The 15688-nt window shown below is 35.9% G+C and overlaps 1 protein-coding gene across 4 annotated transcripts; it reads left to right on the plus strand.

Moving 5' to 3' along the window:
- The first annotated feature begins 473 nt into the window (after nt 1–473).
- Nucleotides 474–14512, plus strand: tlr18 (toll-like receptor 18). Of its 4 annotated transcripts, none has more exons than XR_006010792.1 (6): nt 474–594; nt 3599–3723; nt 8801–9796; nt 10197–11379; nt 12310–13401; nt 13479–14512. XR_006010792.1 is itself a non-coding variant. In XM_041988025.1 (6 exons), exons 4-6 carry the CDS (start codon nt 8811–8813, stop codon nt 12763–12765), a joined length of 2625 nt encoding a protein of 874 aa, XP_041843959.1. In that variant the 5' UTR covers nt 474–594; nt 3599–3683; nt 6465–6467; nt 8801–8810; the 3' UTR covers nt 12766–14512. The 4 variants fall into 4 exon arrangements, 3 of the variants coding, with proteins under 3 accessions (XP_041843959.1, XP_041843957.1, XP_041843958.1); XM_041988025.1 differs by adding an exon at nt 6465–6467 and having other exon boundaries at nt 3599–3683; nt 12310–14512; XM_041988023.1 differs by having other exon boundaries at nt 12310–14512.
- Nucleotides 14513–15688: the final 1176 nt, after the last annotated feature.

Below are 15688 nucleotides of genomic sequence, written 5' to 3' on the forward strand. Positions count from 1 at the left end.
CCAGTGCTCTGTGAAAACACACATACACACCACCACCCCCAACTACCAGCATAGTTTCCATGATATCCTGGCACTACCTGTTTGTCAAGCTTTCCAGTAATTCCCGTTAGGATTTTAAAAGTATTTGTGTCTGACTATGCTGACTAATTTTCCCCTGCATGACCTCAGGGTTGCAGTTTAAGACTTTGTCCAAGTCTTCGAGTGATTAATACAATCACGATGACCAAAATCATGTCTTACTGTGGCATTTGCAAAATACTTGCAGATTTCCTCATTTTTGCCTACATAATGTTGGCTTTAAAGAAAGAAAAAAAAACAATCTGGAACTCCTGAGCCAGAGCAAAATCTCACATTCACATTCCTGAGCAACACACACACCTACCCACACACACACACACACACACACACTCACACACAAACAGAATGAAGACTGAAAGGAGAGAGTGAATGGGTGTGTGGGAGAGAGAGAAGAGCTGAGAGAGTTGCCACAGCCTGACTTGCTCAGTAGTGAGTCATTTACGTAGAGTCTGATACACAGTACTGCTTTAAAATGTTTTGTGTAGAGCCCAGCCGAACAAGAAAGGGTTGATAGCGGTGAGTAGTACCTCATGTCTGTTTCAAACTTGTTTACAAGGGTAGCTGATTTAGATACAGAATGAATTTGATGAATAGGAAGTGTTAGCTTAACTCCTAATCTGAAAGATCTGAATCATTTCATTAACAATAACAACAACACTGTGGCTGATATTTTGTTTACTTTCCTGATCTGTTTCTTTCTTTTTGTTATTTTGACTTTAGGTGACTTTTTGAAACACTTTGTAATGCAGCATCTACCACAAATGTAGTTTTGAGTACTTTGCTTTTTATACCTGTCTGACATTATTTTGCGAAGCTATAACCGTGCAATGTGTAAGATGTTTTGACAGCATGTAGCCGTGTTCAAAATGGAGATTTAGTTTAAAGATAGGTATGGTCCAACCCACTACTACTACTACCCCCAGCCCTAACCTCCACTTCTTCACATTCACGTGCCACATTCATTCTCATTCATAATGCTTTTAACTTTAAAATTAAAACAGGTATAAAATTGCTGCGATGGCTATATTTGGATTACTCTTTCCAAGAGCTAGCTACACTGTCTCAAAGGAAGTGATTAAAAGGAAACAATGTGATAGTGGTATCGGCCCTGGAGACAATAACAGCTCCAAATAATCAAGCTAGAATAATATATTTGAATTGTTTGATTTCAAATTATGAGTGGTTTTGAAGCATTTATATACAGGTATCTCTTAGAAACTGTCTAAAAATAATGTAGGTTCAACAAAGATTGCAAAACAATTGTTTGCTATAATCAAAAGACAGAGTTGTGTTTACAACGTCCATCCAACAAATGTGGAATGAAACATATGACAGTGAACATAACACATGATGACAGCAAGGTCTCTTTAAATAAAGAATTCACACTCAAGTCTTTTTACTTAAATGTTCAAATTCAGTCTTGCTCTCAAAGGATAGCATACATCTGCACAATGTCTACATTAAATAAAATCTTATCCATCACAGTAACTGCTGGGATGAATTTGGGGATTAGCCTATTGCACAAGAATTATAAGCTATTTTCACTTCCTCCTGCAAAATTCCTTCCGCTGTTGCAGGGAACAAAGTGTCTTTTGGAAATATTTCAGCAATGGCAAGCTTATCTTTATAGATAAATAGTTGTGGAGATAGTGGTAGTTGATAAGTCACAACTGGCCTAATGTCAACTAGAACTTAGACAGAAATACTTTGAGAGGTGCAGGTGCAGCTCAGCTAGCAGGTGGCAAAGATTTTTATATTGTGGAAGTTTTTCTATGATCTTTAATTTGTGGATAAAAAGAACAAGAGCTGTCATGACAATGCACATAATGTGGAAGACATTATGTGCCTAGCAGTCCCAAAGAACATCTATTTAAGATGTGAAGAAACACCTGCAGGCTAAGCTCAATAACATGAGAGATGCATCTATGCTACAGACACAAAACAACAGCTAGCTGCTGGTTATGAGGACAATGCATCCAACATCAGCAGAGTCACAATCTTCCCATAAGATTATTAATAACATCCCTACAACTGGCTAATTTATATGCAGCGAGCCTTATTGCTAACTATTATGTTTATTGGTAAATGTAATTATTAGTAAAGCACTCTAAAGGAAATAATGCACATGTCATTCCTGTTATTAAGCTGTTAAGCTTCAAATGATACACCATAATGCAAGCTGTTCAATAAGACAGAGCCAGGATATTCAAGGAAATTGCAAAGGGATGTTCACGCGAAACTTCTCATTCATTTAAAGTTTTTATTTATTTATTTATTTTTTATAACACTGTGTGACACAACACTGCTAGAGTTAATGTGATAACAAAGTTAACAATCAGAAAAAAACATCTATGAGGGAGGGATATAGTGGGTGGCATTACACAGCGTACTTACATATAATATAGCTTCTCCTTCTGCTCAAGTAATAATATTTGAAAGTAGCATGAGAGCAAGAAAAAAGTAACTCAGTCTCACATTGTGTGAGAGCTGCCAGGCTTAGGGTATATTTAAGTGATTTGAAATACGTTATCTGTATCAAAACAGAGCACTAAGACAAGGTTATGGTAAGATTGAATGGAATATTATTACACTGGCAGGTCTGCAAGCAGTTTGCTATTGCTGTTGTTAAGTTCCTCTTGTAAATAAGTTCCTCTTAGCCCCACTGACAGGAATCACTCCCCACTTTTTATAAATCCAGTTTTGTCTTTTTTTTTTGGCACAACAAAGCATGACTGGTGCAAGGAAGCAAAATCTTTCAGGATTTCACAACTCCACCATACGTGAAGTCTTTTTTTCCATGAGAAAAGTCTGTTTATCATAAAAGAATAAATTACAGTCGTAGACAATGTATGTTTAAGACACAAACTGGGAAATCAAGCTGCTCCACCATTACTTGTGAGACTCAAATAGAAAGTTAACTCTCAGAGAGTTCTTAGCAGAAGTTGTATGCTGAGTCTCTGAGGATACTTTGATATTTTAAGACTCCTTTGGTTTGTTGGGAATTCATTTGTATGCTGAAGTCCCTGTTGCTTTTTTGCGTTCTTAAATCTTTTTTCAAATAGTTTAATCTTCCCAAGAGCCCATTGCTTCTTCTGTTCATGTTAGAACCTCAGGTGTTTTTAAAACTCTCTAAAGACAAGCTAGATTTGTACTTTTTATCTAGATAAATGTGCAGTTGACAATGCAGTATAGCTGTAAGACCCATCATGATAACATGCACTGTTGTAAGACTTGCTTAAGTATCATGGGTCACTGGTTGTGGTTGCCTCAACCCTATTCAGTCACAAATGCTCTTTGTTATCCATTACATTTTAGCCTGTTCTAACTAGATTTTCCAGTTGGACAAGATTTTTTGTCTACAAGAAAACACTGGAGGATAATAGTTTAGATATGTTTCTTGTAATAGTTAATAATCCAATTAGTTAATTATCAACATAGAATAAATCCTGATATACCAGAAACAAGTTATTTATTAATTTATATCGGCATGTTGATGATTTCAGAAACACTTCCATTGCAGCTTAATGGAAACATACTCCAGACTCTCACTTTGACGTGGGCCAGAAAATGTTTTCCTGGGCTACATGAGATCCACAACAGAAGTAGTTTCAAGGCATCAACCATCAAACCAATGGAAATTCTCAAGTGTGTCGTTAAATTACTGTGGCATTAATTCTAATACCTAGTCAGACCCTTGCCATCACCAGTCCTGGCGTTGCTAAGTGACTGATAATTCATTGTTTGAAAATTCATTTAACAGCAAAGTTACACATTACTGCACAAAGACAATGATGCAGTCAAATCAGATCACATTGTGAAAGTGAAAATGTTATCTTTTTTAATTCTGCTTTTTTACTCTAATTCAGAAATATGTTTCCTAAATACAAATGCTTAAGAAAAAAAAAAAAGTGCAATATACACTATAACAGACCTTTCTTAGAGTACAACATTGTAATAAGCCTTGCTTGTCACAAAAGGAAAATCCTGAGTGTAACTAAAGAGATTTTCAATGGTTATGTTCCACTTAAGTGTAGCCCTGCTACTGAAACCCATAAACATGACTTAGAGGCGGTAATGTCATTAGTTACCCCTGTTTACCATGTCAAATGTTAATTATGAAAAATATAAATAGCTTAATGACAGAAAAAATGCATGAAACAGATATTCGCTTTGTCATGCTAATTAAGCTATAACATTTTTTAAATAAAATTAATAAATAAATAAACTGACCTTTGCTTTAGGATAGGTTTGTAAGATCTGAAATAATAAGTTTGCGTTTTGACATGAATTTATATGTAAGTAGACGTTTTCACTGCAATAACCTTCTAAAATCTTGTAACTCTAGACAGCATGTAAGCCTGAATGGTGAGGAAAATGTATATAAGAGAAACAGTAAAGCAAAATTATTTTGTTGAGTAATTTGATTTTATTCTATTTAGTTGCATTATAACTTTTTGACTCATAGTACTACACTGATATGTAGTGGAAAAACCTCAACACATAAATATAATGACCTGGCGGGACTTCGTACACAGCTCCAGAACTAGTGCAGCTGTGTTTGTGCATCGCATGTAAACATGGAGCCTCATTAAAACCAGAGTAAATAGCAGTGATCAGTGAAACAGATCTGCTGTCAGATTAATCTGTTTTTCTGTATGGGGGCAGTGAGCAAAGTGCTGCCAACACATGTCAATGGAAGAACTATTTGCCGCCTACTATTGACTGCTGGGTAAATAGAAGACGCAGTAAAAGAACTTTGAAATCACATGATGACGCTTTTCATGTCATATCAGACAGATAACAGTTTAATCAATAAGTAGAACTGTTTATTGTATCTTTCATAGCATGGTTGCTAATTTTCTGCTTAGAATAGAGACTACAGAGCAGAAATTCGAATGTGTTGACTTGGCCTCCTTCACTACAGAACCTGTATCCTCACATGAGCATGAATACAAGTTAACTTCTGAAAGAAATGCTTAATAAGATAATTCATTTTTACAGGAAAATCCTTGTTAAGCACAATTTAATTCTTTACTCATAAATGTATGTTTTGTAAAAGTAACTGCCAGTTTATTAAGTCCACTTATTGAAATCTTTCTCTTAAGTAGTTAATTTATCTGTGTAATTAAATCAGTAAAGCATTTGTGATGCTGTTGACTTCTGTTATATTATAGTGATGAATGTTAATATGCCAATAATGCTAGGTTACATGACTTTTTAAAAATGAAAACAGAACTAAAAGTAGAGCTGCTAGCTGTAGCAGCATTCCTTTCTGTGCTAATCTGTTTACAAGACACTTCATATGACCCTGCATGTATTAGTTCATGCAAAGGTTGGAAAGGTTCATGTTTACGTTTGAAGAATATGAAACTTCCTGAGTATCATAAAAAAGATGTCAATCTAGATAACATCACACCATAAAAAGGATATGTCAGCAGTAAAATCATAATTGTTTTCTAACCCTTAACCCAGTAGTTTTCATTTAATAAACTAATCAAAGAAAGTTTTGGCTAAAACCAATAAAGTAATAAAGTTTGGTTGTATTGTATTGTGTTTACATCCAGTAAGACATCCAGTAAAACAATGTCCACTCCTCTGCACGTGCTGTCAGGGAGTTTCCTGGTTATCTTTCCGGCTCATGCTATATAACCTGGCAGTGAGCCAGACTTAATAACCCTGGTCGTGCTTTGTATTTACATACAATGCAATGCAACTGTGAAACACCTAAACTAGGAAGCAGAGGAAAATAATGTTAGGATACGGAAATCCGCAGAATTACCGGTATATTTGTGCAAATTCCTTTCACAGAGGAGGTACCAGACAGTTGGAATGTTTTAATAAACTGAACATCAGTCAAGCACAACAGAAAATTAAATGTATTTTTCAAGTTTTCTTGTAAACAAAGTCTCAAATTACATTTACAGTTACTCATGTAAAGATTCAGTGCACATTATTTCTCCCTTTACTGAAATTTAACATCTCTGATGTTTATCACCATGTTTGGGTGAAAAATATGCTTAATAAAAAATTAAAACACAATAAAAAATAAAAATAAATATAAAAGCTAAAAATTAAAACTGTGCTCTAGGATTTTGGCATGACAGCCACCATTCTGAGATCTGTATACTTTTACCTGAAGCAGCAGATATTGGACCTGGATTTTGCCCCAGGAATGTGTTTTAATCAATCAATGATTCAATATCTGACTGGTTTTACTTTTACAATTCTGAGCAGCTGTTCACTGTAGATCAGATAAGATAGTGATTTTTAAGTAGTATCGTTCCTCCCATACACAGTTTACTACAAGGAAGTAAGATAACAGTTACAGTACAAACCTGGGCCAGACTGGGACAAAAAGTCAGCCTGGGAGTCGTACACTCACCCAGGCTGTCGTAATTCATATACTGCATGCACCCACATACACACACACAACAGTTAATCACCAAAGCTCAATATTCTACATAGACCGATATTTGCACACAACTACAGTATAAGCCACCAGTCCAGAGCTTTTCTTTCTCCTACTCTCATCAAAAGACTCAATACAACAGGACTCCATTATTCATATAATGATATGATGTTAACCTGAAAACAACATGATTGTCATTTTGTTAGCAAATAATTCAGATGCCAGTTTACCATAAATAATATGTTAACATCAATATTCGCTGTAACACTGAAAACAAGATTTGATTCAACTAACATTAGAAAATGAGAAAGTCAACTTAGACAGGCCGGAGACTTTCTAACTTTAAGAGGGGTTCCCAAACTTTATCATGCAGCAACACACCTGTGGAGGTATGTTTGGTCCAGCAGGACCCACCAAATATTCCATGCAGTAAAATAAGCCAACAAGCATAAAATCTGTTTTTGAGCTGGAAAAGGACAGATGTGGACAGATGTGGACAGACTAGTTTAGCTGAGCAGCCTCAGTACTGAAACAGTCACTTGTCATTTTAGCACAGAACATAAAATGAACTAATATTTTATCTATGATACTAGGAAATCCCATATAGGACCCCCAATATGTACAAGGTTGGAATAACCAGACGTTTTTATGTTTGGACTGATATAACAATACCGCAACATTAACAATAGAATAAAGTTTTGACAAAAAGTAGCACGAAGATAATTATTACAGTATAGATCAGGATCATTATTACAGCTACATAAAAAGGGCCAAGGAGAATCTCATCTAGTCTCATCATGTTATGTTCGGCTTGTAACACACTCAACGTCTCTCTTTTATCGCTTATTCATTAAACAATGGACTCACATGATGTCACTGCTGCTGATTTGAAAATATCAATAATTATCCGAGGCAGACCAATCAGCTACACCGATGTAATGCACCATGATTTTTATTTTATTTTATTTTTTTTTTTTTTTTTTTTTTTTAAAAAACAGGCTAGTCAGACCACTTGTCCCTTGGACCAGTCCAGGTCTGGTACAAACACATTGAGATTAATTCTGACTAAGAATAAAATCTATCCACTGTTTTGCATTCATTGAGAACAATCAGTCATTTAAATCAGAGAAAACAGCAATTTCAGTAAATGAATCCCATCTATGTACATGTAATTTTATCTTGACTGAATTTAGGTTTATATATTTAATAAAAAATACACATAAAAGACAACTAGTTGTATTGTTCTTGACATATTACAACATAATCCTTGTTTTAGGCAGTTGTCATTAAATACAATGCAGTAAATATCAGTATGATCTAAAATAAAATTGGTGAATAATTTAATATGGAAACTATTAGTTTTTACACCATACCTATATTTAAGCAGACATGTTTACTCAAGCCACGTCACTGCAGGATGAGATAAGGCAAAGAATGTTTGTTTAACCGGTATTATAAAGTTTTATGCTTCCTCCACGTGAGGACTCAAACATTGGGTATCCTTGGACTATAAATGCTGGGTTGAAGAAAGGGCTGTTTAAGAATGAGTGCATTAAAAGGCTTTACGAGTAACAAAGGGTGAGTGCTTTGATGCGTAAAATGTTGTATTATATCCTGAGGGGCCAATGACAATATCCTTTTTAAATGTAGGAGACTAAAGTTTGTTGGACTGCAGGTTTTCCAGCTGAGAGCACATAATGTTTGTAAAACGATTAACATAGCTTGTAGCATAACTTGAAGAGGAAACTTGAACAGTTAATTCAAAAAGAATCTATGAACTGGGCAATTATTTGCTGTAACTAATAAGATGTCTTGCAAGATACAAATTTAAGTTTTTAAGGAAGAAAGTTCTTAAATGTTGTCCAAGTATAAAGTTTAGAACTCATATTTTTTCTTTGTCTTTATTATTAAACTATTTACATCGGCCTATCAGACACAACATTAAAGCCACGTTTGGGTGTCATCGAGTGTCTAGAACTAGTAGAGATCTTTTGGGACTGTGGGATGTGAGGTCAGGTTTCTCCCAGCAGAGCATTGTCTTATAAGAGGATGAGCCAGTGTTACTCACTTTACCTGTTTGTGCTTCTAATGTCATGGATGATGGCTGCCAAAAAATAGTTTAAAAACAGTCAGTGTATGTATTTAAGTAAAAATGCATGGTACCTCATTTATGTAGTAATTTAAAGGAATATTTCTGAAAAATCCTACAAAGTAAACCCACTGTCAAAAGTTAATGTGACCTTTCTGCAACTTTCTACTGCAATACAGAGATAATGATTTAATATGATTTCTCTTTATCTTTTTCTCTTCCAGAGTCATCACAATGATTCAGAATTTAATTCATTTCAGCCTTTTCTATGTGTGTGCTCTTTCATCCCCAACTCCATCTTCACCCCCTATCACTACCACTGAGGAAGGACCTTGTCGAATCTACAATTCAGGCCGGTCTGCAGACTGCCGTGGAAGGCAGCTTGACAGTGTCCCGCAAAAACAACTTCCACCCACGCTTGTAAAGATCGATCTCTCCCAAAACAAACTAAATGCTGTATACGCTGCTGACTTCAAACACCTCCCTCAGCTTCATACTCTTTCTTTGAAGTTCAACAACATTTCACACATCGACAATGACGCCTTTGGAAGTAACAAACTGCTGGAGTATCTTGACATCTTTAATAACACTCTGGAGGAAATTCCTGCAACAGCTCTGGCATCCCTCTTGAATCTAAAACAGCTCTACATGTCCAATAACCTTTATAAACATGCAACTTTGGCTGATAGCTTCTCCAAATTTGTTAAACTCCAGGTTCTGTCCATGGGTGGCCCTCTGGTGATGGGCCTAAGGAAAGCAGATTTTCAGCCCTTGAAGAACATCAAGTTACAAGGCTTTGCTATCAAATGTTCTTCTAATCTAAGTTACTATGAGCCTGGAAGTTTAGAAGTCATTCAGACGGTGCAGATGGGCTTTGATATGGCCATAGATCAACAACCAAATGCTCTCCATCACATGCTACATGACCTGGCTAATAAGACCTTCAGTGTCATTCAGTTTCGCAACCTCTTTGAATTCATGTACTACATGGGAAAGCTGGATATTTTTGAGGGTTTGAAAGCAATTACAGCTGATAAGCTCATCTTTCACAGAGGCAAATTCAATGAGAATCTCCTGAGGATGGCTTTGATGAACCTACAAGTGAAACCTGTCAAAAAGCTGACACTTCAGTACATTGACTTTGCCCGTTCACCAACGTTTGTTGATAGCGGAGCAGGTTCCAGCATCACAAATTTGGCACTAGACCAGCTGAATCTTTGGTAAGTATTTTAAAGTAATATTTGCCCATATCAATGAATTTGTTGACAAATTTCTATCTCTGTCTAGCAATGTAGATGTGTGAAGTTTTAATTAAGTTCAAATGTGTTTTAAGCTTATATAAATTTGAACTTTTATTGATAATTTAATCTCAAGAATGAAATAATCCCACAAACACAAGCAGTTTTCCCAGTTTGCGTAAAAAAAATTGCTACGTAAGAGCCTGGAGCCCATCTAATCATAATTAAATGGAGCATTTGGAAATTAAATAGTTCCTCTTACAAATATTTAGGTTGAAAAGAAAATGATAAAATAAACCAGCATATAGGAATTATATATAATTAGTTATGTTCTTTTAATTCTTCACATACACAACACTAAAACATATTAATTTTTTTATAGGTATATCAGCAATCCTGATGTGCTACGATTTGACTGGCGCTTCACCTGGTTCAAGAAAATTAAGCACATCTCTATTCAGTATGTGTATTTCAACTCGGTGCCATGTGATTCCTGGCCTGAGATGGAAGATGTGGAGATTCTGGATGTTTCCAATAATCGATTGAAAGATGAAATGATCTTCAACCAGAGGTGCGACTATAGAGGCACCATGCCAAATCTACTCACCTTTAACCTGAGCACCAATGAACTGGTTAGTTTAAAAGACTTGTCTGCTCTAACAAGGGAGTTCAGGCAGCTGCAGGTGTTGGATCTCAGCAACAACAAACTGGGATCTCAGGAACATAGCCAAAGCTGTGTTTGGAAGCAGAATATCACTCATCTCATTGCTCACCACAATCAGTTTACAAGCGAAGACCTTAATTGTTTGCCCACCACAGTGCAGGATTTGGATCTATCCTACTGCAGCCTGGACCAGCTTGACATGACATATTTCCAGAAAGCCACCTCCCTAAAAACCCTCCTGTTGAATGGTAATAAAATTAAGTTCATCCCATCTAAGTGGAGGAGTCAATCATTGCAATTTCTAGCTCTGGATGGGAATTCATTTGGGTTGATTAGCAAGGAATCCTTTCAGGATATGCCTCAGCTGTCTCGTCTTCAAGCAGGAAACAATCCCTACCACTGCACTTGTGAGCTTCATGCTTTTGTCCAGGACACAATATCAGAAGGAAAGGTTAACCTCACTGACTGGCCTTTGAACTACAGGTGTTATCATCCAGAACCTTTCCTCAACACATTCATCTCAAAATACTTTCCTAGTCAAGTCGCTTGTGACATCAAACTAGTTGTCATAATCTCTGTAGCAACAACTACAGCAGTGATCTTGATACTGGTGCTAATTTGCTATATTTTTGACCTCCCATGGTACACTAAGGCCACATATCAGATCATCAGGGCCAAGTACAGAGCTCACAAGGAAAAAGCAGCAGGGGAATTAGAGACTTTTACATACCATGCCTTCATATCCTACAGCCACTCAGATGCTGACTGGGTGAGAGACCAGCTCTTGCCCTGTTTGGAGAATAACAGGAACCCTTATCGTCTGTGTATTCACGAACGGGACTTTATGCCAGGAAAGTGGATCATCGACAACATCATTGAGAACATTGAAAGCAGCCGCAAGGTAAACAAAAAGGAGTTTTGCAAAAAAAAAAAAAAAAAAAAGACAAAACACACTGGTAGTTGCCACTATATTCAGCTTTATTTGTATAGTGCCAAACATGTCCTCTGAGGGCACTTGACAGACATACCAGTTCGGGAAAATTCCTTGTTGTCCAATTAGTGTTCATACAAGTCAATAATATATGATAGCGTATCTAAGGAAAACCAAGGATTACATCTAGGGTTGCATCTAATCTAAGAATCTGCATGTAAGCAGTTCTATACCTTTTCAAGAACTATGTTTTTAGTCAGTGGATCTGTCTCGTTGTCAAAATGGCTGACTAGATCGGCTTGATCCTTCCTGTTTAGAGATTTTCATCAAAAGGTTATACAACCCCACAATACAAGATACAATTATAATTCACTTTAAATAAGCATTGGAATTAACATAAGCTGAAGATATGACTATGACTATGAATAATGGAAATGCACGTGCATGCTTATTAATGATAAAATAACAGAGAACACATTGCAGAAGAAAGAGCCACTTGCTTTACAGTGTTCACACACACACACACACACACACACACACACACACACACACACACACACACACACACACACACACACACACAAAACAGATAAAATAATAATGAAAAAAACAGAAACACTGTGGGGTGAATGCTACAGCATTCGCACAGTTAAAATAAATAGAAATAGGAACACAATTCGACGGCATGATACAACTACGTTTTTGGCTTCCATTGGGACATTGTTCAAAATCTATTGGTGTAGCATACGAGCCATTCCCTAATATCTAATGCAGGCAAAGAAATAGATATTTACTCACTGTGGTACAAACGAAAGCTAATTGCATGCTATGTAGACGTGTATTACTGTGCAACACAACTGCAAGATCTAATTTTCTTTCTTTTAATATTCTTTTTCCCAGGTGATTTTTGTCCTCTCCAGGCATTTTGTTAACAGCGAATGGTGCAACTATGAGCTGTACTTTGCTCAGCAGAGAGCAATGGGAAAGGCCTTCAGTGATGTCATCCTTGTGGTGAAGGAGCCCATTGACCCGAACTCCTTGCCCAGCAAATACTGCAAGCTTAAAAAGATGCTGAGTACCAAGACATACCTGGAGTGGCCCCAACAGGCTAATCAACAGCCATTTTTCTGGGCGCAGCTCAGGAGTGTGCTGGGAAAACCCACTATGACGCGTGAGAGGATGCACAGTTTGAGGAAAAGAAACTCGTCTCTTGGAGATAATTCCTTTGTGGAGGAAAAGATGTCAGAAGTAGCCATACCTGAAGCGGACAATGGAATCAAACCCCAAAAAGAGGTTGTTAAGAGGAATGACAGTGAGCTGTCAAACCAGAGGCAAATACCTATGGTGGCAGAATGACCAAAATACTGAACAAAAGATTACAACTTTGCATTATATCTCATATATACATGTCCTCATGTAACCTGTGATGCCAACTTGGGAGCAAAAGCCAAAATCTCTTTAGATGACAGACAAAAACTTTAATCCCTCCCAACCCATGGCATTCTGTCATGTTATCCTGTATGCCCTCTGCTGCACTTTCCATCTGGGCACTTCAAGCCTGGTGCCTTGCTGACAGGCACTGAAAGGACGGCTCAAATGAGATCTCCCATGTCGCACTCTGTGTAACAAGCAAAGTCCCAGGAAGCCGTGGTGACAGGTGAAAGCACCGTGCTCTGTTACATTCTTGGCCCTCAGAGGGATGAGATCATGAATGTTCCAACCCTGATGTTCAAGGTTCATGCTGAAGGCCTTACAGACCAAATAAACTATAAGCCTGATAGCAGGTGATCATGCAAAAGCTTGTAAATTTGGGAACTGATCATGTCCAAGCACTTTGAAAATAACCAGATTATACCCTATCTTCATGCTGTTGAGGCAGATATGACACAAATGTCACAATTGTTGGAAAACCTTTTAACTTGATATAATTGTGTTGTTTGTTGACATTTTATCAAACTTCTACTTTCAACAGGTTCCTAAGACACATAATTTGTAGAATTTTAAAATAACTTTAAACTTTAAAATTACTTGAAAATTATTTACAAATAAGAAATCTATAATAATTTTAGCTGCAATGCCACACAATTATTAATTTATGTGAACCTTTGAAAATAGTTAAAGAAAATAAACTTTATATGAAAGGTTGCAGTATGACCACTAGGGGGCAGAAAAACTCCAAAACACACTCAAAGACTTTCAGCTTCATGCCATCACAAAAATGTTGATTTTTATAAGCTTGCAAACTGCTGTTCACTTTTTTAAAAATGTAATGTGATGTGAAAGCGTTAAAAAATGAAGTGTTTATATATATATATATATATATATATATATATATATATATATATGTTGCAGAAAACAATGATTGTATTCAGCAACGATGTGAGTATTACAGTTTTAACTTTTTTGCTAGTTTCCACTGTATTTGTGAAAACCTTTTTGAATTATTTTACTAAAAATCTAGCATTTTATATAAATGATTACGCTATATTTTGTACTTTTGCATTTTATTTTTTATTATATGAATTTTGTCAATAGCTGCTGTTTGGTATTTTTAACTTTGAGCTAAGGCTTTAATCTTGCCATATTTTTGCAAAGACGGTATTTTTGCATGTTCTTTTTTAGCAATTTGTCAAGGTTTTTTTTATAACATTTTTTTCTTCTTTGAAGAGATTATATCTTTACATGTGCATTTATTGTCACTTTTAGGTTTAGTAACAGAAAGAAAGCAGATTTTCATGAAATGATAATTCTTGACATGTTTTTCTGAAACACAGACAGCTCACCTGCAGTCTGATAAATTGTTAAGCATTTGCATTGATATATCCATGTCAATACAAATAAGGCTCTGCATTACTAGCAGACTCTTTCTGGTGTATGATATGATGGCATTGAACATGAAGTGATAACCTGAAAGTATTTTTGCATAGAAAATGAAGTGAGGACATATGTACTTTTTGATGGGAACGTCTTGTATATTTTTACATATTGAAAGTGCATTACTTGTCTTATTTCAGTTACTTTTAAAATGCTGGACATTGACAATTCTTCCTGTGCAGTATTGTTGTAATATTTAATTAAATAAATATTCCCTTGATCATGATCGATAACAGAGTGACCACTGTCTATAATTGATGTAGCAATACACTTGAATCCATCAAGGATGGATGCGTCACAATATGACATGAAAGAGACGTTTTTTACAGCATAGAACTAGTCAGTCTCACTTAATAATATGAAAGAAAGTCTTTTGCCTTTCAGTTTTATTTCTCTTTAAATCAAGACAAGTGGGCCAGTCTCTTGAGTGAAATAGTTTGGGCTTTTTTTTATTGTGCTAAATATTGAATTTGTAAATATTAATTTATAGTTCAAATGTACCAGAATAGACTATTTTTTATTGTTTGTGCTCTGATTCTAGAAGAATTGACCACTTGATTAAACTACATGATTGCATATATAGCAGCATATATGGAACAGTGAGCTGTGTATTCAGAGAGCACATTTGCCTGTGGAAAGCTGTAGAACATGAGCACTAACAAATGATCTCACCTGTTATGACATTTTGGAAATGCTGTTACTGAAGATATCAAAGATAATTTAGTGTCGTTTTATTGTTTAATATTTGAACAAGCAGCATGTAAATATCCATAAAACATCCACACAGTACAGGGCACATAGAGATACTGATGCAAATGATCTCCAAGAACTTCAAACAGCTGAACTACACCTAATTTGTTCTGCAGTTCAGCCTGCATTCTGAACTCTTGCTTAATGATGCTCTTATTTGCAAATTATGTTACAGAACAGCACTTCTCACACCTAACACGCATAATGAATTGACTACTAAAAGGAAAACAGACAGTGCTCAGGGAACACATTAATGCTTAAAAAACAAAGGTTGAGCCTTTTTCTTCTTCTCTTTTAGACTAATGTCTCATATTTTAATTGGCATTATTAACCTTTCTTAAGTCTTTGCTGTTTTAGGTTAAAAAAAATAAATCCCTTCAACTCTGCAGCTTTTAAGCAAACATGCCTGAAATTTAATAATTATCAAAGGCCCCTGAATATTGAACTGACGTTTGGTTTGAGTCTTTTTGCTGACTCATTCAATTAACTTTTCAATTAATCAAAAACTAATTTTAGTCTTTTAGTTTGAATTGTTCTTATCGCCTCTATTGACTTGTAAAAACAATGTTAAAAGTTTCAATAGCAAGTAGGATCTTGTGCCCATATAATGAAGACACTTAAGCTAATATTGATCATGAACCACTTGTACCATCCT

This window comes from Melanotaenia boesemani, chromosome 6, assembly GCF_017639745.1.
Source record: "Melanotaenia boesemani isolate fMelBoe1 chromosome 6, fMelBoe1.pri, whole genome shotgun sequence".
In the NCBI taxonomy this organism is placed as follows: Eukaryota; Metazoa; Chordata; class Actinopteri; order Atheriniformes; family Melanotaeniidae; genus Melanotaenia; species Melanotaenia boesemani.

Excerpts from the sequence above, each read along its gene's own strand:
- tlr18 (XM_041988023.1), top strand. Across the intron at positions 9,797-10,196 it reads CTAGACCAGCTGAATCTTTG|GTATATCAGCAATCCTGATG; the intron begins GTAAGTATTTTA and ends ATTTTTTTATAG. Across the intron at positions 11,380-12,309 it reads ACATTGAAAGCAGCCGCAAG|GTGATTTTTGTCCTCTCCAG; the intron begins GTAAACAAAAAG and ends TCTTTTTCCCAG.